At 46.1% G+C, this 23,965-nt stretch overlaps 1 protein-coding gene and 1 non-coding gene across 4 annotated transcripts in view; one reads left to right on the top strand and one right to left on the bottom strand.

Moving 5' to 3' along the window:
- The window catches only part of FNDC1 (fibronectin type III domain containing 1), a 91,489-nt gene that overhangs the window by 27,910 nt on the left and 39,614 nt on the right, over positions 1–23,965 (top strand). For all 3 annotated transcript variants that reach the window (XM_032485276.1, XM_032485277.1, XM_032485278.1), the window contains 4 exons: positions 14,000–14,206; positions 19,456–19,554; positions 21,206–21,323; positions 23,261–23,448. In XM_032485276.1, coding sequence (XP_032341167.1) covers positions 14,000–14,206; positions 19,456–19,554; positions 21,206–21,323; positions 23,261–23,448 — 612 coding nt within the window. The remainder of the gene's footprint in view (positions 1–13,999; positions 14,207–19,455; positions 19,555–21,205; positions 21,324–23,260; positions 23,449–23,965) is intronic.
- On the bottom strand, positions 23,834–23,905 carry TRNAS-AGA. The gene has a single exon. It is a non-coding gene; the product is annotated as a tRNA-Ser (tRNA).

Below are 23,965 nucleotides of genomic sequence, written 5' to 3' on the forward strand. Positions count from 1 at the left end.
AATATCCCAAAGGCAGTTTGATAAGGAGCGATGTCTTTAAATGCACCAATCTGGTATTATTGTTGAGAGGAAGGTGAGTATGCTGAAACCAATGACATAATCTGCTTCTCAGGTCAGATTTGATGGGTACAGGAAGTTTTCAAAGTCCTCTTTATAGGAAAAGGGAGTGGAAGAACAAAACAACGAGAAAAAGTGGATTTTGAGGAAAGATGCTATGTTTTTGTTCAAATATGTTGGACTTGGCGGGGATGTGGTAGAGATGTCTTATAGGTGATTGGAGGCGAGGGCATGAAAGTTGGAAGAGTGAAGCAAAAGGCAGACATGGATTTAGGAGCTGTGCTATAGAGTGAGAGTTGAAGTAGGGAGAGTGATGAGTGGGTGAGAATTAGGAGAGACAAGAACAGAAGCCAAGGATGAAGCCTTGGAAGACATTGACAGGAGACGAGTCAAGAAGAAAGTACACCTAGAAAGTGTGCAAAGTAGGAAAGGAATTTGATTTCGGAGGTTGTCTATTCCTAAAGACACACATGTAAACACTCACAGGCACACATAAACCTTTTACTGACAGATGTACTGTGCCTTGTATTTGAAATCTTACACTTTGTATTCTCAATGACTATTTTACTTTTATAATCTTCCTGATAAAGCTTTCTGAATGACAGTTTTAGAACAAGTAATTTTCTTACTTTTTCCTAAGTAGTTAACTTCTTATGCCTTCTTTAATAGAAATGTGTGTGTGTGTGTGTGAGAGAGAGAGAGGAGACCTTTCTGAGTAAGCACATGTTACAGAGACACTGGGAACTGGGATGCACAGACAGTCATGCCCCAGCTCACTGTTGGTTTTCTGGACTGTGAGGTCCTTTACCCTCTCCCTGCAGGAGCCTCTGTAGGCCCTAATTGCTGAAGACTTTAATACATGACACTATATTTGTCATACATTATGTTAAAAAAGATACTGGAAGAAATTGCTAGCTGAAACTTTTTTTGCAGCACGTGATATAAAGCAGAACTTTAAAAAGTACTTATCTAGAATGCGTAGACTTGGTCACAGTGCTCCAGAAAAAGTTACATTTTATTGTTAATGAAAATAATAAAAATAATTTATGAGGAATTATTAATAAGTGATCAACATGTTTCTATACCTTCTTTATGAGGCTTGGGAAATATGCTAGGCTGTTGTTCTGAGGAATGGCTAATATACAATAATCCTGTTAAACACAAGAAATACTATCCTGAATTCCAGGTATCTTCATTCAAAGGAAGGGATTTGTCCAGACATTAGCATCTGCACCCCGGGGTGAGGCCCCAAGGGTTGGCTTTAGTGCTTTGATTGACAATACCTCGTATTCTTCCAGTGTTTATTTGAAACTGGAGGAAAATCCATTCTTTTATTCTGCTGGAAACAGTGGTTTCAGTTCAAATTTCAGAAGGCCTCCTTTGCTGGCTGAAATCTGTCTTGAGCTCATTGTCTTTACTTAAAAATAAGACTTTAATTATTTATTTGTTTGTTTGCTTATTTTTTGGTGGGGAGACGTAATTATGTTTATTTACTTATTTTTTAGAGGAGGTACTGGGGATTGAACCCAGGACCTCGTGTGTGCTAAGCATGCGCTCTACCCCTGAGCTCTACCCTCCCCAGGACTTTAATTATTTAATTAATTCATTCAGGGCCTGTGGTTTTCCAGGCACAGTTCTGAGTGTAAAGGTCCAATAGTGAATGAGATAGACGTGAGCTTGCCTTGTAATGAAGACTACATTCCAGTGGGAAAGAAAGACAATAAACACACAAGCAAAGATTAACACAGATCATCTGTACTTGTTTGTTCAGGCTCCCATCGCAAAATACCACAGACTGGTTACCTTAAACCGTAGAAATTTTCTCACAGTTCCAGACGCTAGAAGTCCAAGATTCAGGTGTCAGCGGGTTTGAGACTCTTCGGCTTGTCTCTCCTCTGTGGGCATCGTTTGTATCTTTGTGCATCCAAATTTCCACTTCTTCTAAGGACACCAGTCAGATGGGATTAAGGGTACCTTAAGAACCTCATTTTAACTTAATTACCTCTTAACAGGCCCAATCTCCAAACACAGTCACTTTCTGAGGTAACTGGGGGTTAGATCTTCCACATGAACTTTTTTTTTTATTGAGGGGACACAAAATTTAGCCTGTAACATAATCATAAATTACTTGGAAAACAAGCTGCACTGTGATATGGAACAGGCAGGGTCGGGAGCCTGGGAAGTGCGGACAAGATGGCGGCACCAGGCCAAGACCATACGAGGGGGAGGAAGAGGGTGCCGGGGAGTCCTGGAGGTGGGCAGGACCTGAGCCATTCTCAGATGGGTCACTCATGCAAAAGTGAACACTCTTAGGACTCAGAAAATGGTAGGACTAAGCAAAAATCCAACCCGAGGGCAGAAGTTTTGTCTTCCTCTTTGGGTAGCTCCTGGCTTATCTTTTTGTTAGAAAGTGTTCTTAATATTTAAATGTAAAATCTCTCCTGTTGAGATGTAAACCCATATCCCTTTGTTTTGTCCCAAGGGAAGATGTGTCACAAGTCCCTTCATATGGGACTCCTCTTGTTTATCTTTTCTGCACACCTACCTGAAGTGGTTTTAGCATTTCTCTGGGACTGGACTTGGGTAATCTGGTCTGTGCAGAGCCAGGCACTCGAGGTCAGGATGAGGACTGGTCCAACTCTGCTTCCAATCAGCCCAGGGACTTAGAAGGCAGCTAATCTGCGTTCAGCAAGCTCTTCATCTGGGAAATTTTAGCTCTTAATGGGATCATCTGTATTTTTAATAATGTTACGGTTTTCTAAAAATCTATTCCTTTGTGCTTCCCTAAAGTGGTGGAGCCCAAATTAGACATAGTACTGAAACAAAAGTCTGATTTTATGCTTTGTATTTTCTTTACATTAAATTTTAGTTCATGAAGCTTACTATTTTTCTGACGGTTAAATTGTTGCTCAGACTCAAGTTCAGCATAGAGTTCACACTTCTCCTCGGCCATTTTCAACCAACGCTGGCAAGATACCTGTGGCCCAGCCCTTCCCTCTCTTATCAGGGCCACCCCCCTGGCCCCCAGGCTGCTCCCTAAGTCCAAATAGCTCGAGGGTGCTTGGTTCGTGGCGTGCCCCTTCCCACCTGCGTCGCAGACCACACCCGTCTCGGTGATGATGCTCAGTGTGATGGTCTCACCTCGTGGCTTCCGACTTGCCTCCCGTCACTAGGATAGAGTTGTTCGCCTCCAAAACCTAGAACCATGAAATGCCCCATCGCCTCACTTCTTCAATGCCCTCATTCTCACAAGCTTGTTTCGGACCCAATCAGACTCAGTGTAGACAGTTCCCATTTTCAGAGTCCAGAGGCCATCTTCTGGTTCATTTCTTGCTTTTTTTTTTTCTGGGTCCCAGCATTTCAGCCACACTTGTGTCAGCCCGGCCACGCCAGGGCCCCCCAGCCCCGTGGTTTTCCTTCCTGCATGCTAATTACTGAGCCTCGTGGGACAAACAAAGAGCTAAGCTGTTCCGCACTGTCCCAGCTTCTTAGAGCTGGCCTTCTAACCTCATCTGGGCTTTGCTTGGCCATGCTTCTATTTTCCATACTCAGTTTCCTTTCTTTCTCCCACAATGGCTAGTCCAAACATTCACCACTTTCTTCAGGCTCCTTCCTCTGCCTGTCTTCCCCTCACGTCTAGCAGGCGACCTTGCTCCCTGCCACCCAGGGAAATGAAGGTCATCATGTGACATCCCTTGTCTTTCCTCCCGTGACTTCTAAGCCATCACGGCTCCCTTCCCCCGCCTCGGCTCTGAGGAAAGGGTGTCATCACCACTTCTCTTTAAGGCCGACTTCAGACACATAAAGCTTCTTTGCAAGCATGGTTAGACCCAAGGGCAGTTCCGTGGTGGGATTCATCTTTGGAGCCTCCCCTCCCCCACAGGACCTGGCTCAAAAGTTGACTTGAACGCATGTTAAATTATCTGACACTGAAATGGTGGAACTATGAAATCATGAAAACCAAAACTTGCCATCCTTGCTTTCTTTCCTGGTACTCCTTTCATAGGAAATACCTGTGGACATAGGAGAAGGACTTGCCCCAAGCATGCATCTTGGTCTTTTCTATCAGTGGTTCATCAAAATGAGCACCTACTTTAGGTGCATTTTCTTGTCAGTTTGTTTATCTGAATGTGACTGATGTGGAATTTGAAAGTTTTAACCCCATTGTCTTGAGATGGGCTTCTTCCCTAACCTCTTGACTTAAGAGCATAATTAATCCATCAAACTGTAGCATCTCCACTGCTCACTTCAGCATCCCTGGCTCAGGCTCAGCCCCTCAGACTTCTCAGCTGTATAATGATGGGCTCCCCAGGAAGGCGTCAGGCTCCTTTCGAAGAACCTTTTCAGATTCTAAGTTTCCTTCTAAGGTTCTAGGGTCCGTTTCAGCGTTGCAGTTTCATGAATTCATGGCATGAAGTCACTTTGAATGAGCAATCCTAAGCTTTGCAAGCAGTTGGGAACCACTGCTGAGAAATGGTGATTTGCCTTTGTCTCTGCCCTACATTGAGTCAGCAAATCCAAAAATCGCATTCGCAAAGGAAGAAACCCTGAATTAGAGTTTGGGTTGGTGCCTGAATACACAAAGGTGCCCAGAATAAAGAATTGTCTGCAGTACTGCATTGAAAATGCCTCTTTGCTCTGTGTGCAAATGGCAGGCATTCTGCCAAATGAACCAAGGAGCTAGGCGTGTTCACTTACTTAAATGGATATGTGTGTCAGTATGACCTTGGGTGAAAGGAGGTGGTGCCATACACCAATGGGCAATTCACATACAGCACGGCTGCCTCGGGGCCACCATTGGAGAATACTGGAGCCAGGTCAGGGGGCTGCTGTGTGCCAGACTTGTGCTTAAAGTGTACCTCAGTTCAAAGTTGTTAAGTTAACTATGAATCAAACCGTCCTCTTTTCCCATACTAGTTTCAATTTAAAACATCTTTGGCCCATGGGGAATTAATCATGCCCGTGACATTATTTTCTCCTATTTGCTTGCCTTCTCATGCAATTACTCATTTTTTTTAAGTGTGCAGTTTGCAGGGCAGGACTCAGTTTCTGGTTCCTGACCTGGGGGTGAGCCCCGCAAGGGCAGTGCACTGTGATTGACTCATCTTTGTGTCTCCAGAGCCTGGACAAGCCCATAGCAGGTGCTCAATAAATGTTTGTTGTGTGACATGCATGTGGAGGCTGCTCTGCTCGGCACCCCGGCTCTGGGAGAGGAGTTAAGTGCGCGGATGCCATAGCCGTTTGTCAGTTGGTTGAGCCCCTCTGTCTCATCAGTTGCTGACTTGTGGAGGGGGTCTCAGGCCGACCACCTTGTCAGCCAGAGTGGTGCTGTCATTAGCTGGAGATCCTGAGTCTTGTCTCTTGATTCTTGGAGGAGCCCAGGTGAAGAATGGTGTCGAATGCGTTTGGAGACTGGAGATCCTCGAGGCTGGCTTCTCTGTGAAGACGAGACGTTTACACAGTCAGATCCGTGTGCCGTGAGGTCACCTTCCCCCACCCCTACCGCAGTGAGAGGCACGTTCATCCTAGGGCTCCCATCTCCTCGTCCAAGTGCCCGCTGCCAAGCTGCCTCTCACATTAGACTGGAGTTAGACTTCGCCAACCTGAGAGCCCATCCCTTAATCATAAAAAAGGAGGTGATAGAGGTTTGTGTGCAGAGCTGTTTCACTTCATTTAGCTGAATGTTCTTGGGTGAAAGCAAACAATGCAGGATTTCCAGCCCAAGCCAGAACGCTGGGGGAGGACTCAGAAGGGGCCGGCTGGCTGGAAGAGGCAGCAGTCGTGAGCTGCCTTCTCTTGACTTCAGGCTGAAACCCACGTTGGTGGTATTTCATCTCCAGCTCTCCACTGCTAAGTATAAATGTCTGCACACAGATCTTCTCTCCTGTGGGTTTTTAGGAAGCAAGTCCTTTATCGGATGGCTGTTTATTTCAGAGGCTGATGGAGTGGCTGCTTTGAGGGGGCGGGCCAGGGGCTGTTGAAGGCTGGGGAGATCAACCATCCCCATGTGTATGACCTTGAAGGGAATGTCTGCTGCCCTTGCCTTTGCATCCTGTCCTAGAGGAACCTGCAGTTGTTAACAAACCTGACAGCTCGATGATGCCGGCACGTTGGGGGCTGGATGCCACTTTCTGACTGCTTATCTGTCATCGGCTTTTCCTTTGATGTCTGAGTGAGGAAGAGGCAGGATGGGGCTGTGGTGTCACTGAAGAGGGGTGCCGCTTCTCATATGGGACCCCTACAGATGCGGATATTAGTCCTGAAAGAAAGCACTTTTTTTTCTCAGTTATCAATCTGTTCATATATTGTAACTGGAGCTTTCATTTGCAAAGGGCATGCGGGATAGCACTAAAAAAATGGAATAACCATTCCATAACTGTTCAACAAAACAAGGCCTTTCACTTCCAGAAAACAACCACATCGCTGAACTATCCTACTCCCGAATGAAACCAAGGCAGAGGGCGTTAGAAGAAAACAAACCAAACCAAAAAAACTTCTGAATAACTTGCCCTAGGATGTTTAACACCCCTTCCTCTTAGCTCACACAGACCATGAGGCTGTCTCTGTTCCACTGCGGGGGGAGGAAGTGCCAGATGTCTGCACTTCAACCATTAAAGAGATCGGAAATGCATTACTGTTTCCTTTGCTTCGTGGGACCCTGGCACGCCTCGGGAAGGGCAGCTGAAAACTACAGCACCAGCAGATGGATCCAGAGCAGATGCGTCTAAGGATGTGCTTTTACACCCCTAACGGAGGAAACTTTATAGCCGGGCACCTGGAGGAGCTCCCAGTCCTTCCTTCCACGCTGAGTCAGTGGGGGCGGGGCCAGGGGTGGGGAACAAGGGAGCTGGGCCCCTGCAAAGGCTCCCTTGTGTCCCCATGCAGGTGGCTGAGGATGTTAGTGACTGGCATTCCCGTTCCAGGCCGATCACTGAGCCACTGCCCTGAGTAGGACGCGAAGACCTTAGCTCTGCCCGCACAGAGATGGAGGAGGTGGTAGAGAAAGACTATCTGCTTCACAAAGAGAGAGATGCCTTCAAAGGGCTTACGAACTGAGGAACGCGCCCATGCAGACAGCTGTAGGACCGCTGAATTCTCGCTCTGGTAGCGGAGCGGGGCTTCGTTGCCAGCTTGTGCAGAATTTGTCTGTGTCATTAACATCGTGCTGGGCACCGTCCCAGGGCCACTTGGTCCTTGCAGCCTCCGCCCTGTGTGATGACATGGTGGTGCAGCTTTCACTGATAGTCCCAGCGCCACTGGAGTCCAGGTCAGCCACTGACTGACATTTTGGATGACATGAAGATTCTTTTTTCTTTTTCTTTTCTTTCTCTTGTTCTTTTTTCCCTTTTTTCCTATTAAGACCTTCTGTCTTCTCCCAACCTCCAGAAAGGCAGCAACAGTTTTTCTGGCTGCAGGCAATGGCTTAGGGGTGCTGTTCTGGTGTCTCTGATGGATGGTGAAATGCGTGCCAGTCACACTAATTCTTCCCTTGGTGTCCAGACAGCTTCCAGGGAGGAGTTAGGCAGCCAGGTAATGGGGGTGGTTGACCAGGCATGTGGCTCTCCAACAGACAGCCTTCCCTCAGTGAACTGGAGCATGTAAACCTGTAAGGGGGACCGTGTGTTGAATGGGTCCTGATGGGACAAGTGGACCTGCTTCCCCTGAAGAGCAGCCAGGCCCTTGGAAACTTAGCTGGCATCTTCTAATGGACTCATGGCATGAGAGTGGTTCCTGGTGCTGCAGACCAGTCCTTCAGCAGAGGTGTCTGTGAGGGTGCCATGGCGTGACTGCTGGCAACATCAACACTGCAACCACCAGGGCTTCTGAATAACAGTGGAGGGACCTGGATTCCAGCTCCAGCTTTGCGCCTGTTGCTGTCGGGCTTTGAGAGTCTCCCTTCCCCTCCCCGAGCCTCACTTTCATCGTCCGTGGATGGGAAGTTATCGGGTTATTGTGAGAATATTTGCAAGTGCCTGCCCCTGGTAGGGATCCAGTGGATTATGAAGATTGGGGACACTCCGACAGACGCTGTTCCAAGATGAAGGAATGAGATTTCCTTTCTCCTGACTGTTAAATAGCCGAGCCAATCCAAATATGCAGAAACTCAGTACACAGTTAAAGGCAGCGAGGTCCCTTATGGGAGAGGGAAGTGGGGCATTGAAGGGAGACTTTAGAGTAAGGGTTGCAGGTACTGGTGTGTGGAAGAAGAGCTTTGTGCCTCATTCAGAGGTGTTTCAGGAGGATTATGTGTCAGAATTCACCCAGGAAGAGGAACGCTTGGCAGACAGAAGCTGGTGAGGTGTAGCGGACGTGCCAGGGAGGCGGCGGGGATGGGGACTCAGGCTCAGGGCAGGGGCAGCCGAGCACATGTCTTGTCTCCTCCAGCTGAGACGGCTCCCTGTCACCCCGCTAATGCATCTTCCCTCCCCTTTTCCCACCCTTCCTGCTCTTCCTAATCATGCTTATTCAACAAAAGTGCAGGCGAGCTCTGGAGTCTCAGCCGCCCGCGGAGAGGTGGGAGGCGGGCTGTGTTTTCGCCAGCCCCCCGCCCCCAGGTGGTTCTGATGGGCCCTGCAGTCCCTGTGGGCTGGACTCCCCCTGCCCACTCTCAGGCCAGTGACCCTGGTTACCTCGAGGTCTGATGTTTGGGGGTGGCGGGGAAGCAGGCCGGGGCAGAGGACGGGCGAGTGGAAGGTCTGCAGCAATTCAAGCCACAGGGATGAGGACGAGGGCCATCTTCCTGAAGCCTGGGGTTCAGTGCAGCGGACGTCAGGTTGGCCAGTGGGACAGACCACTTACTCTCCAAAGCTCTAGGCTGAGTGATGCTTCACGTGCTGCTGGAAAGTGAGAATGTCTTGTTAGTTGAGACCAGGCCAGGGGACGCAGTCAGCAGACAGACTGTGTGCTTGTGAGTGAACCAAGATGGTGGACCGGCTGAGAGTGACTGGTGACTGGAAGATGCTGATGGAGATAGTGAAGGGGGCTTTCAGTTTATGGTGCAAAAAAAGTCACCTGGATGTACACAGCCTCATATTTGAAAAGGTTTTCAATGTAGGGTCTTTTGTTTTAGTTTTATTATATTTGGGGGGGGGTAATTAGGTTTGTTTATTCATTTTTCACCAGAGTTGCTGGGAGTGAACCCAGGACCTAGTGCACGCTAAGCACTCGCTGTACCACTGAGGTACCCGCCCCCCCACCCAATGTAGAGTCTTTGACAAAGAGTCCATCTTTTTTGCTCAGGTCTCGTTCTTTGAAACACATTTTTTTTTTAGTGCCCACTGTGTGTCAGGCATCACGGAAAGCTCTGTGATGTGACCACAGCTCACTTTCTGGAAGGAGCTGCCCACCCATCCAGTGAACCAAAAAATGAGGGATTTCATTTAATCACAACGATAGACATGACTAGTGCTTCATATGTGCTTGCTTGATGCTCGCCCGTGTGGCGTGGAATGCCTTACGTGGAATAGATTACAAAACCTGATATGTTATACACTACTCTACAGACGCGGAAACTGAGGTTTGCTGAGGGCTCTCAACTCACATGGGCAGTGAGAGGTAGACAGATTCAGACCCAGACTTTCGAGCCCATGGAGGCTCAATTCAGAAGCTAACACGTTTAACTAGCATTGAGTTATAAATGAGAAAAGCATCATGTTGAATTTTTTTTTTTTTTTTGGGTGAAAAGAACAGATTTTGATTCTCTACAATTTCAGAATACTTGCCAGTTTGCCTCACTGGCGATACAAATCAGGAGAGATGTTCCAATTCTGCCTGGCTTTCGGATGTTTACTATAATCTACGTGGTCATTGTTTCATCCAGCTGACCTGCCAGGTAAAGGGTGTGCAGTTAATCGCTGTAGTTCTTCTGTGATCCACCAGTTCTGAGCAAAACCTACCTGCTTATGTTGTAGCAAGAGGGCTGTAGGGCGTGTGTCCTGCCAAGTTTAAAATACACTCGGCACTGGTGGATGTGAATGTGACAGCTCTTGGCTGTTGTGACTTCCTGTTTTCAAGATAAAACAATTACAGGGATTTATCAGAAACGTTTCAGAAGGCTTCTGTGAGGCCGTCGCATATGGCTTAGAGAAAACACTTAGATAATTTCATTGCAAGTGAATTTGAAACGTATGAATAGTTTTCTTCAATGTGTGCATAAGCTTGAAAGAAGACTACCAGGTGATCTAGAAGAGATCTATAAAAGCTGCTTGACAGTATGCATAACTTAGAATTTTAAAGAAAGGAAATCTTCAAAATACTTGAAAAAAAGTACTTGGCTTTTCTGAACTCCGAGGTTTGAGAGAGCAGGCTGTGTTCAGAGGGATGGCGTTCTCACCTCACCCCTGTTTGCAGAGTCAGGGGCCTCTGTGCAGTCGGGGGACAGTTTCCTGGGCAGTCTTGGGGGAGGGGCCTTCTCTTGTTCATTACCTCCCTGCTGAGTATACTGTCTGGTCCATTAAAACACACACACACACACACACACACACACGCACACACACACGCAACTGCACTGCCTCCTGTGCAAGGCACTACGCTCACACCTGGAAGGGGGCCTGTCCAGCTCAGGGCCCTTGTTTCCCATTTGTTAGCAGAAGGGGGCTGGTTGGATGAGAACTTGGAACTTGGTGTCAGAGTGGCTGAATTATTCAGGGGGCTGCTTGGCACTTAGCTGCGTGGCCTTGGGTCAGTTACTTCACCTCTGGAACCTCAGTTTTCTTGTGGGGATCATGACATCTCTCCTACTTACCTGGGAAATGTAAGGACAGTTGAAATAAACCGCATGAGGTTAGCCTCAGCCCTGTTCTCGAAGCCTGCTCAGCAGGCCTGGCCTCATCCTCGCACCCTGGTGTGGACTGGTTAGCCAGAAGGCCGGAGCCGGCGTGAAAGCCGCACCGTCAGAGGGGACAGCTACTGTCCCTGTCCCTGTCCCTGGGCAGCGTGGGTGATGTTCAGTGAGCCCGGCGTGGGTCAGCAGACCGGGCACCTCAGGCAAATCTTATGCGGTCTGGGACGAGCTCCTTGTCCTTGGAACTTCACCCCTTCCTCTTCCTCAGGGACCCTGTCGCTTTAGGAAATTCCAGTGGCCTTTTTCCTTGTTACTGTTTTTTTCAGAATTTTGCTGCTGAGTGTCTGGGGCTGTTTATCCTGGAGCACAGACCTAGACCACCCCCCAAGGCCCAGCGGTGGCAGTGCGCGCTCCACAAATGATGTTTCCACAGTAGAATGGAGAGCTGGCAGGGCCCCAGGACTGGGGCAGAACCACAGAGCAGGGAATGCCATCTCTGCTCAGTAATTCACTTCTTAGCTGACTCCTGTGAGACCCATGTATGTGTTTTCAGTAGATTAGCCCATTTTGCTGGAAATCATCCCAGAACTCCCACGCTGAGGTGTTGCTTGCTGTGATGGGGCAGAACGTGGTTGTTATCTCAAGGGGCTTTAGAACAAGAGCTGTGGAGGGCAGGACTGAGGCCAGTCAAGCCGATGACAGCACCATGGATGTCCACCACGTTCACTGCTGCCCCTGGGGAATAGACTGTGGCAGCCATGTTGGTGGAGGGGATAACCCTGCCAGTCCTCCCAGGAAAACAAGCAGTGCAAATGGCCTGTGGCAGCTTAAACAGGATTCACTTCTCAATCCTACATCACTGAGGTTCCCTTGAGGAAATATGAGCTTTTCACAAAAGTAAAATAAACATCATATGTTGGCAGAGATCATTTTGACCTTATTGACTTTTTAGGAAACATAGCCTGGACCCCTGCCCAAAGCTGGGCACTCTGGAACACAGCACCAGCCTCAGGGTGGTCACCTCGGAGAGGCTGTGGCATCACGCATGAGAGGGGCTTCTGTTAAAACAGAATTTTTTGTGGGTGGTAGTAGTCTGTATTGGAGGCACACAGAGTAAAAAAATGACTTAGAAGGTATAAAGAGAATGAAGCAAAGCTTTTGTTTCCTTTAAAATTTTCTCTCTCAACCTCTATTCCCCTGCTTATGGCTCGTGTGAAGTTTATTTCATAACTTTGCATAAATCTGAAAATGACACAAAAACTAGTCCTGAAAAATTAAACTTGGTTCTGTATTTTGTTCTAATGAGACTCCTCCAAAAAAATGTGCTTACTTTCAAAACCAAACCAAAGCTTCATTGAGACTAAATCTGCCACTCCTTGTGCAGATTTTGCTTTTCAGAAGTCATTTTTACGAGATATTTTCCTCATTTATTAAAAAAAAAAAGATTCTTATGCATCTGTTTAGCAGTGACACATGCTGATGAAGAAAGTTGACGTCCACTTCTGTGACCCAGTCACCCACAGATAACTCAAACACTTAGCAAGATTTGGCAGCCAGGATCTTTCTAGAAACATTGGGTGTTATTACGAGTACGAAGCAAGAGATTCCCACTGGGAACTCATAAGAATGATCAACTTATAGGATGAATAGAGGAACTCATTGGATTGACCAATGCTGTGCCGTTAATGGTTTGGACTATTAGCACTGAACACTTTTGGCCAGTTATTTTCTTTTGAACTATATAGATGGGCATGTTTGTCATTTCCATAACTGCTTGGTGGTCCCTAATTTTTATAGGGGCTGGACCTTGAAATGGAGAGCCCACCTCTGAACCTGGAATACAGCTGAAGTCAGTTTAATGTAACCCCAGTGAAAGTGGTTATACTCACATCACCAGGATGAAGGACAAAGGTTTTTATATAGTTGGTTCTTTGACTACACTATTGGATTAAAAACACAAAATCTCAATAATCACTACTTTGTGTATTGGGGAAAATATATGTCAGACCATAATACAGTACTCTCTTAGTAGCTTTTAGGAGTGGAGTGTTGACCTAATCTACAAAAGGATATTCCTGTTGGTTCAATTCAAGACATTGGGGCCAGGTGTCTGGCTTTCAGAATAACCGTCTCCAACAGCCATTTATTTCTTGTGCTATTGAAACTCACACTAACTCATGACATTAGTTTTTGTTTTTATGTCTTAGTGTTGAAATGTTAGTTTAGGTGGGAATTTTCTAGTCTAATAAAATTAGTCAGAACTGATGGTGGGGTTGGTGTAGATAGTGGAGGAAGAGTGCCTGGGAAGTACATGGCTTACATCACCAGAGAGACACATTATGTAACCGGAGCCCCCCAAAAGGGCCAGAATGTGGCCCATTGTCAGAAACAGGCAAGGTAGTCATCACACAGTCCATAGCCCTTGTTCCCAAACGTATCAGCTCTCAAATTGATATAAAAGCAAAACTTTGAAGACTAAGTATTGCCCACTAGAATGCTTTGCTTTGGAACGTTAACAATGAGAGTGATTCTTGAGATTGATCAGTTTAGTAAGAGGATTTCTTGGCATTGATTAATTTAGCAGGAAGGGAGCAACAGACTCTAGGGACAGCAGCAGGGTTTGTCTGAAGGAGCAAGACTTGGACGTGCAAGAGAAATGAAGATCAAACCAAAAATCGGTTAATATTTAGGTCTTAGTGACTCATCATGAAGACAAGGAAAGCCCGTTTTTTCCAACCTTAGAGTGGAAAAGCTGCCAGGGGGACAGTTACAAATAGCATGTGAGTGTGCTCGCTGTATTTTATGCTGCCTTTCATCTTCACCAGAGGATATACAGTTCTGGCTTTGAGGGGGCTAGAGGAAATCGATGAAAAGGAACATTGTACAACAGCCAAGATTTCTGGCTGGCAGTCTCACACATGGTATGTTTTCACTCTAAGTTCTTGAGACCTCTTGGTCTGAAATGTGGGGAGGAACAGGTACGCGGAGTGTCCGTGCCCTTGGGGGGAAAATGTTCTTCCTAGAACATGGTTACCGAAAATGGATGTCTTAAGCCCACCTGCTAATTGTTGTGGCTCAGTCTTTGGACGCACTTTACATCCTCCATGGTGCACCCAAGGGTCTGCTGTTTAATGGTTTCTGTGTCGTGTCCTCTTTAAGAAAAGGAAGTGCCCAACAAGCCCTTGCGGGTCCGCGTCCGCTCCTCCGACGACCGGCTGTCCGTGGCGTGGAAGGCGCCACGCCTGTCTGGAGCCAAGAGTCCACGCAGATCACGGGGTTTCCTTCTGGGCTACGGGGAGAGTGGCCGGAAGATGAATTATGTTCCACTGACGAGAGATGAGCGAACACATGAAATTAAAAAACTAGGTGAGTTTCATGTATCGATATTTTAATGAGATCTGCAAACATTTCAGTACTTCAAGGCCCGTTCATGGTGGAACATTGTATTTCAGTTGTAATGTTCATTTTCCAGGTGTTACAATTATTCAGATTTACTCTTTGCTCTATATGCTGCACATGCCTCCAACCTTTTAACCTTTAGGTAGTGGCAGGACAAGGCTGCCCTCCCCAAGTGCCCAACAGCAGCTTCCGGACCCGACTGCGCCAGTTCCTTGACTTGAGCCATTTTTCTGCGTGTGCTTTTCCCATCTTGGCTCTGCTTTCATCAGTTTGCTATTTAAGCTTCATCTTCGATCCTAGGACACTGGACCTTGGGTCCCATCGAGACGGAACGTGGTGGCAGCTGACGGAGCCACCAGTTCAAGCCTGCCCTCCTCCCCCTTTGCAGACCCCACTGTGTGGAGGGAGCATCGGCCTTGGGGGCGGAGGGGAGGGGTCACGTGCTTGGCTGCTTGGTTCGGGGCCTGACCTCTGCTGGCCTTGCTCATTCACCAGCCTGGGCAGTGGACTTCGGCCATGCTCCGAGAGGGCGCAATGATCCCTCACGCCTGGTGCTTCCTCGGGGGTGGAGACACTGCCAGTAGCCACCACACTCCTGTCCTTCTCCCTCCCCGCATGCCCCCTTATCTGGCTGACGAGCTTGGTAGGAGGCACTGGGTCAGCGTGGCTGGACCCATTGCCGTCACCCCCTCAGAGGGAAGCCGGGCCGCAGAGCCCACGCTCCGTCCTGCTCCTCTGTGCCTGAGTCAGGGAGGGCAGGGCTGCCGAGGCAGCAAGGTCTGCCTGAGCCTGGGGTTTGGACAAGCAGCTCTGAGCTCCTCAGGACTCCCCACTTCGCCTCCCTGGGCTGCGGGGCCGGCACTGACCAGGGCAGATTTGATCTGGAGGAGACACGGAGTGGGAGGCCAGGCTGGGTTCCCTCCCTGGAAGAGCCTTGGAAGTTATCTTCACTGCTCTGCTCAGCCACCTGCTGTTGGAAAAGTCTACTGGGTGCTCACAGCACGGGGTCAGCCTAGCCTTCTGTGGGCTTCACATGGTCTCCACGTGGGGCACAGGCAGCAGTGAGCCCGGCGTGGCATTGAAGCCATCTCAAAGTAGACTCCAGGCTTTTCCCAACTGAAAAGGATGAGCTACCTGTCTGCTCCAAAGCCACCTGAAACCACGTGGATCACAGAAGAGAGTGGAGAAGGCCGAGCTGTCTGTGCTTTGGGAAGACTGGCTACAGTATCCACAGTGAGACCTAGAGCTCCAGGCTCAGTCACCTGGAGCCACAGAACGATCTGGAGACTCTTCATTCGTTCGTTCGTTCATTCATTCATTCCGGGCCTATCCCTTGAGTAATTATTCTGTGCGTGTCAAATGGCTCTGTTTTTGTGATTCGGGCCAAATTCTCCCCAGAATGTCAGCGGACAAGCAGTCACCTGGTTTGCATTTCTGATACCGCAGGAGAGCTTCTCTAAGTGGAAAGTTTTCACTTTTTCTTTCATAGACACCACACATTAAAATGTCCCTTATGGTCAACAAGTTTTTCATCCCACAGATTCTTTTAACTTTTTATTTTCTCAGTAGTGATCCCCTGGCTCACCTGAGTGTAGGAGAAGGATTTGTTTTTCCTTCCTGAACTTGAGCAAATGTTGGAACTGAGGTCACAGGTGGGCTCTGGTCCCAGCCCAAATGGACAGCACAGGACTCTTGGGTTTCCAGTGAAACCTGCTGGTTTTTGAATTGTCACCAAATAAAAAGCATTGGACTTGCCATCATGAATGATTGAAGAGGTCACCTGAGGAGAAGGAGAGTCTCCCCGGACACTTGCTCCATCCTGGAGGGGAGGGTGGGATGTTATGAATTCCTGGGGCATGTTGGGGTGGGCCTGCTGTGTTAGGGGGTGCCTGTCTCCTTGATCTAGGCTTATAGGATTTTAATTCTGTTTATAACTGAGAAACCACTGAGAGTGTGGTACTACAAGAGAATGGCCAAACATTAAGGAGACTTGGAGAAAAGTGGGCCTGAGGTCCAGTCAGCAGAAACCCTACCCTTGGAGTCACTCATTAAACACACCCTATCGGACATCTTCTGTGTCAAACACCATCCCAGGTCCCGGCTCCCTGCAGTTCCCCACGAGAGACAGACGATACCCAGAGCACGTAGTGCTCACTGTTGTGAAAGCTGCCTGGAGACGGTCAGGCAGGCCCCGGAGGCAGAAGACTCTGGGCCCCTGGGAGGGAGCACACGTGCTGAGTCCTGTGGTTAGAGGAGTCCTGGGCACTGTGGGAGTGCAGAGGGAGAGGAAGGAGCCAGCCGGGTGATGGGGGAGTGGGACAGGAACACAGAATGAGCATGTGCACATTTGGAGTCCCTCAGAAAGCTTCTACAGATCTTCAGAAGTGAAGACACTCAGAGTTTCTGCCACATCACTCTGAGGTCAGGGGAGTGAGGGGGAGTGGTGGCTCTGACCAGAAGGGGTGGCCCTGGGGTCCCCGGGGTCACTGAGCTGGTGATGTTGGCATCATTTTGGAAATTTTCTTTCTACCCTTTATTCAATAATCAGGACCATGGGAAGAAGTGTGCTTTTGTACCACTGTGTCATTCTTATATTTCTATGAGAAAGGGATGGATTGTTACCCAGCTGTCAGTCGCTTTCTTGGCCCCAGGGTCAGTGCCCGGTGAGCTCTGGGCCCTGCTCCCTCCCCACCTGCATTAGTAAGAGCCTGGGGTTTGGAACCACACAGATCTAGGAATGAGACCAGCCCTGCATTTAGGCCACGACCTTGGGCTTATCTCATGCTACTGAGCTGGTTCCTCATCTGTGAAAAGAAGACAAGGAGTGTAGCTTCCTCTTGGGGCTTTGCCAGGACCACAAGAAGAATTGATGTGAAAGGCTTAGCTCGGCACAGAGACTAGACCCAGTACACGTGAGCTGTGGTCGTAGTTCACTGCAGTACAGGCAGTTCCCTCATGATCATCTTGGGCCAAGCTGACTTGGAGAGCACAGTGAATCAGGAATCTGGGCTTTCGGAAAATCCCAGAACTTTAAGAAATACATAGCAAAGATGGAAACGAGTCAGTTGTGGGAAATTACTCTTTTCTTGGTGGTTATTGAAAAATGAGGAACCACTGCTTTTCCCGTTTAGTTGTGGATGCATGTTCCTGGATGGTGAAGTTGGACGGCAGTTTTCCCTTCGCTGACGTTTGGTGTGATTCCATTGTCAGTAGCACCAAGAAATTAACAGCTCTGAGGGGACTCCAATGTTGAGAGGCTTAGTTTGATGTTCTGGGAATCCAAGTATTACAGATCTAGTTCTTCTGTTTGTAAAACATACATTTCAAAATTCTCTGATAGAATAAGATGTGAAAGCCTAAATAATTTGCTTACGTAACAGTGTGAGTTTCACCTGTCCTGTGTGTGTGTATGTGTATGTGTGTGTGTGTGTGTGTGTGTGTGTGTGTGTGTGTGTGTGTGTGTATAGGGGGGAAGGAAGAGACAGAAAGAGAGGTTGTCAGCAGAGCAGGTGGTCAAGTATTACCCCTTCCCTTAAAATGTGATTAGTCCACAGAAGTTTACTTTATATAAACAGAGTGTGAGTTTTTTGAACATGGGTCTCCTCGACATGCTGTTTGTGGAAACAACAGGTTTATTTTCTCACTGCCATATGAAATTTGCAATTCCTGCCGGAAGGACACCAGTGTTAAAGTCTCCTTTAGGATCTTAGTGCCACCTTGTTAATTTACTTAGGTATTACCTGATGACAAAACTATCTGCATTGGAAATCATGCACTCCAATGTTCATAGCAACAGTGTTTACAATAGCCAAGACATAGAAGCAACCTAAGTATCCACTGACAGATGAATGGATAAAATTGTGGCATATGTACACAATGGAATACTACTCAGCCATAAAAAAGAATGAAATGATGCCATTTGCAGCAACATAGATGGATCTAGAGATTATCATATAAGTGAAGTAAGTCATACAGAGAAAGACAAATATCACATGATATCACTTATTAGTGGAATCTAAAAAAAAATGAAACAAATGAACTTATTTACAAAATAGAAACAGACTCCCAGACACAGAAAACAAACTAATGATTACCAAAGGAGAAAGTGGTGGGGAGGGATAAGTTAGGAGTTTGGGATTAGCAGATGCAAACTACTACATATAAAATAGATAAATAGCAGGTCCTATCATACAGCACAGGGAACTATATTCAATATCTTGTAATAGCCTATAATGCAAAAGAATATGAAAAGGAATATGTATATAGATATATAACTGGATCACTAAGTTGTACACTGGAAACTAACACAACGTTGTAAATCAACTGTACTTCAATTAAAAAAAGAGAAGTATGTCAGGTTACCTCATTTTTATTCTTGAATTGATTAAGGCTGCTGTAGGAACCTGGGTGGCTAAAACTTGGAGTTGGACATTAGCCATCTTAGATTTAGGGACGATTTGATCCCTTCTTAAGCATGTGACCTTGGGCAAGTCAATCCATTTTTATGGCTTTATGTCCTTATTTGTAAAATGAGAAGGTCAAACTGGAAGGTAACCAAGGTTTCACTTGGGTCTCAGACTCTGTGATTCCATAGTACTTGAGAGTTTTACGTTTTAATTAATTATTGTTATTTGTCTCCAAATAGAGTTTTAAATTTAAGGTTAAGTTGGGTATTAGTGGGCCCAAAGCACAGTTTGGTGGGGGGGAACAGTCTGAAAGAACAATCCAGAAATAAAGGATAAATTTAAACTCTTCCGCTTGCTCTTAGCTAATCTTCAGAGACCCCGTTCTGAGGATTTTAATTCGAAGGGCAACAGCATGCCATCCGGGCTGCTAGCCTGGTGTCTGTCCCTTCTTTTGGATGACAGATAAAAACAAGGTTACTCCCCTCTTCTCTATTTTGGAGGTAAAAAGAAATTTGGGGAATTATGTGGGTAAATATACTATTCTTTTCTTTTTTAAACATTGTTCATCTTTCCTCGATGTTGATGAGATAGAAACCCATTCTTCAGGAAATGTAGGTAAAAATCACTTGCATGTTTCCTGACATAATAATGTTTTTCCTGAGTTTAGTTCCTGCAGTTCTTGGTCTCATCCTTGGTTGCCCAGGAGAGATGGGATGGGAAGGAGGTAAGGCGAGAGGAACACAGACCTGCAGGGGTGTGCGTTCTGGAAAACCAGGTGCAGAACCTGATCCCTTGCTTGTTGGTCCGCAGCCTCTGAGTCCGTGTACGTGGTCTCCCTGCAGTCCATGAACTCCCGGGGGCGGAGTCAGCCAGTCTACAGGGCTGCTCTCACGAAGCGGAAGATTTCAGGTATGTCTCTAAGAATGCATCTGGTCCAGCCATGGTTTAGGGCAAATGCAGAGTTGTTTCCAAATGATGCTGGCTGGGCAATGAAGTGCATGGATTTACTTGAGTATAAAAGGAAACAGCAGGGCAGACTTGGTCACATTTTGGAGGCATGCATGTTGCTTTTATACTCAGAGGTTCTTGTGATGAAATCTATCTCTGAATATTTTGTTTTTATTTGTTTGTTTTTGTTTTGGGGGGAGGTATTAGGTTTATTAATTTTTTTTTGATGAAGGTACTGGGGATTGAACCCAGGGCCTCATGCATGCTATGCATGTGCTCTACCACTGAGCTACACCCTCCCCCACTATCTTTGTATATTTTGAATGGCTTCAGGTTTGCTGTGATAGGAGCAGGAAGCATTTATTTCATTTAAAGGCACAGTCTGATTCACGCATTCACTGCCTTGGTGATAAGACTGGGAACAAAGAGAGAGAAAGGAGGGTGGGTGTGGAGAGGGCAGACTGCAGGATATGCACTCAAACTTTATTTCAGCTAAAATTGCCTAAAAATGGCATTGAAAAGAATGAGGAAAAAAATGGCTTGCTGACAGCCTGATCTTTGGTCACATACTAAGGGATACTTTTTTCCCACATCCATTCACAGGTATTTTTTATATCACTCACATAGCAACAAATTGCATATACTTTTTCTGGATCATGTGCCTTAAAGAGGCAACCTGATTCATGAATTACTGTTTTCATGAATTCATAATTTATTTGAATTATATAATATGTTATGTCATTATATATTTATATGCCATACTTTTAGATTGATAATTATTATAATTGTACATTGTCTAATGAAAGTCCCCATATGTGATGTGTCACTTTTATTATTCATTAATTGCTGCTCTAGAAGTCCCTGTATCACTTTTCTAACAGGCTACATATTTTCCACCTTCCCCTACTTGTAATAAAAGCCACATCCATTTGAAACATAGTCCTCGAAAGATGAAAAGACAAAACAAAACAAACAAAAAAACAGCACAAAACCCCCAAGAGACTTAAAGGTAAAACTGAAGACATCTTGTGAGTCTCAATGCCAGAGACTGAACAAAAATTATCAACTTTGTGACTTTGATGTATTCCATTGGAAACTGGCACACTGAATTCTATCTGAATATAACTTTTAATCTGCCTTGGAATCATATATTCTAAATTGCAAGGACATGGGACTCAATGTGACTTGTGCAATTGTTGAACCAGAATTTTTATTTCATGCCATGATTACCCAGGAAATGCTCTGAATTGTTTTTTTTTCCCTAAATTTTTGTTTCCTGTAAAAATTGTATTATTTTCCAGAAGCTTACAGCGTATATTGAGAAAATGCTGAATTATTTGGCATCTCTTTGGCCAGGGCAATGCACCTCCTTTTGTACTGTTCTTTATGTCGATTGGCTGGAGCAGCTTAGAATGTGCTTAACAGAAGAACAAGAGTGGAGATTTTTGTTTTTCTGGGTGGACCAATCAGATCATTGCTTGACTTTCTGTTCATCTCATTTGATCTACATCAAGCATAAGCAATTAAAAAAATAAACGCTGGAGACCAGAGGGATTCAGGGCAAAGCCTATTGTTAGAGACAGCCTTTCCACGTGCACTGTTGTCATTGCAGAAGAGGATGAACTGGATGTACCTGAAGACATCAACGTCCGGGTTATGTCATCCCAGTCTGTGCTGGTTGCCTGGGTGGATCCTGTTTTGGAAAAACAGAAAAAAGTTGTTGCATCAAGGTACTTTTCCTTATTTCTTTGTCTTTATTTTATGTTTGAGAGATGTAGTTTTTCTGGCCCTGAAGAGACATGTATTTATTTGAACGACTGTATTCTCTGACCTGTGTGAACGCTGGCCTTTTTTGTAGCTGATGGGTAGACAGTTCATGACAGTCTAGCTAATCCCGAGTGTGGTACCCGTTTCCCACAAATAGATGCCACCAGGGCCTCTTGTGTAAGACTCACAGCAGGACCTCATATCTCAAGTGTTAAAAGTTTTATCTTGTGTCTGGCACTTCCCTAGATTCTGTTTCTTTCTTTGTCCCCATTTGGATTTTGCTTTATCTCATTGATGTTCTGTTCATGCACAGAGGAGGTGGGCCCATCTTGGGATGACTTACCAAGATGGGTCTTACCGTCCTCCTGTTATCTGGGAGGAGCAGCCTCAGGAAGGGTCTATGTGGAGGGGTGGGCATTTCTCTAATGCCTGCACACTGTGGTTCCTGTTTAGACGGTCTCCAAACACTGACCTGCTTCACGTCCGGCTCATCTGTGTGTAATAAAAAGCTGTATTTTGTCTTAAGCCATGAAGTTAGACTACTCTGGTTTTTATACTCACTTGCAATAGCAACAGAAGAAAAACCAACTGTAAGGTTAAAATAATTTTTTGTGTTAAAAAAGCCACTGGTGAATGCCATTTCTTCTAGTGGCAGATTAATATAGTCATAACAATTTTATGTGTTAAATGCCTAAGCAGTTTATGGAGCCAAGAGAAAGCCAGAGATTTGGTGGGCTAGTCATTGTGCATTAATTTTTGAACCTATTTGCAACCAGGAAAAGTGAATAGACTTTAACAAGTGAATGGAATATAATGCTGAGTGTATATACATATGTGTATTTGTATTAGATATAGATAGATTTTTGTTTGTGCTAGATAGAGCCTCCATCACTGTCTGCTAGTTAAAAAAGACATCTCCTCCTTTTGAACGACCTCAGAAGATGCATGGTGATTCTCTCCCAAGCCATAGGGCGCCCCCAACACAAAGTGTACCTGATTACCATTAGACTTTGATTTCCAATATCTTGATGAAAATGAAAGAGGGCTTGAGTTTTCTTAGCAGAATTCCTATGCAAATTGGTGTGCTGTGCCTGAAACTGAAGTTTGACCCTAACTAACTAAATATCATAATGAATAGCACATTGTTTATGCATCAGATGCTTCCTACTGTAGAGTGGCCACAAAGAAAACTCCTCTGAAAAGCAGTGTCGTAAGTGGCATTTGCCACTCGTAACGTCGAGTGTTGAGGATGTCTTCTGTCTGGGGTCATCGGACATGGCCGTGTTTGGTCACGCCGTACGTCGCTGCCTGCTCATCACACTGTAGAGTTCTTTTATGATCTCCTCTCTCCTCTCTGTTTGTTACACATTTTTGTTCCATCTCATGGTAATAAGTCTACTCAAAACCACATGCTGCCTGTCTTCCTGAACTTACAGAAAACATGCCTGCTCTGGCATGGAATGAGTCTTCTTATCTTTCTTTTCTGGACAGCCAAGATACTTTGAGCCAGTTCTGGTTCTCAACACTGCCGTTTCCACACCACGTACATACACATCCACACACACATCCCTGATAAGGCACTTGCCTCATAAAAACAGTCCCCCTTCTGTCCACTTCCTTTTACTCTCTGCCTGGTCTTTTCAGCAATAAGATGTTTTGGTCTTGAAAAGACATGAACCTCCATCTTTCCTGGCCGACTTGAGACACCTCTCCCTGGAACTTAAGTAGATTCTTTGAGCCACTAACCAAGTCAAAAGTTTAGAATTTTCTCTTCCTTGATTTCTCCACTTACCTCCAAAAGCCATCACTTATGGGGAAGAAGAAATCAAGGAATTCAGTGTTCAGCTGCAGAGAACTGATCACCTGCATGTGTGTGTGGCTGTCCTGCGTTTTCTTCCAGACAGTACACGGTGCGCTATCGAGAAAAGGGGGAATTGGCGAGGTGGGATTACAGGCAGGTCTCCAACAGACGCGTGCTGATCGACAGCCTGGTTCCTGACACCATGTATGAATTTGCAGTCCGCATTTCACAGGGGGAGAGAGATGGCAAATGGAGTACATCTGTCTTCCAGAGAACACCGGAATCTGGTTGGTACTCAGGGTGGCCTTTGGACTCTCAACCTGGGAATTAGCCCTAAATGAAGATTTTAAAATAGTTTAAGAAGCCAATAGTGACAAGGTCCAGAAGAGGCATTTTTTAAAGTAACATGAACCCTAAATCTTGGAAGGATCTCTATGTACGAAGGCAAAGCCATTTCCTCGGGTCCACGGTTTATCCTTCACTGCCTCTTTATTTTTATTAGCATGTTACTCTGACATGTGGAGCGTATTACAACCAAGTGGCACCTCTATAAATCTCCACCGTGTGTGTGAATGTCCCATGTAACACATGGCTCTAGAGTAGAGGACAGACCTGTCTTTTGGGGGGGGGCGGTAATTAGGTTTATTTATTTATTTGTTCATTCATTTTTAATGGCGGTGCTGGGGATTGAACCCAGGACCTCGTGCATTCTAAGCATGCGCTCGACCACTGAGCTACATCCTCCCTCTCGAGACACTCCATTCTTAAGGTTGAGTTTGCCTTTGATTCTGGGGGAGAAAGCTG

The sequence above is a fragment of the Camelus ferus genome, chromosome 8, assembly GCF_009834535.1.
Source record: "Camelus ferus isolate YT-003-E chromosome 8, BCGSAC_Cfer_1.0, whole genome shotgun sequence".
Classification (NCBI taxonomy): Eukaryota; Metazoa; Chordata; class Mammalia; order Artiodactyla; family Camelidae; genus Camelus; species Camelus ferus.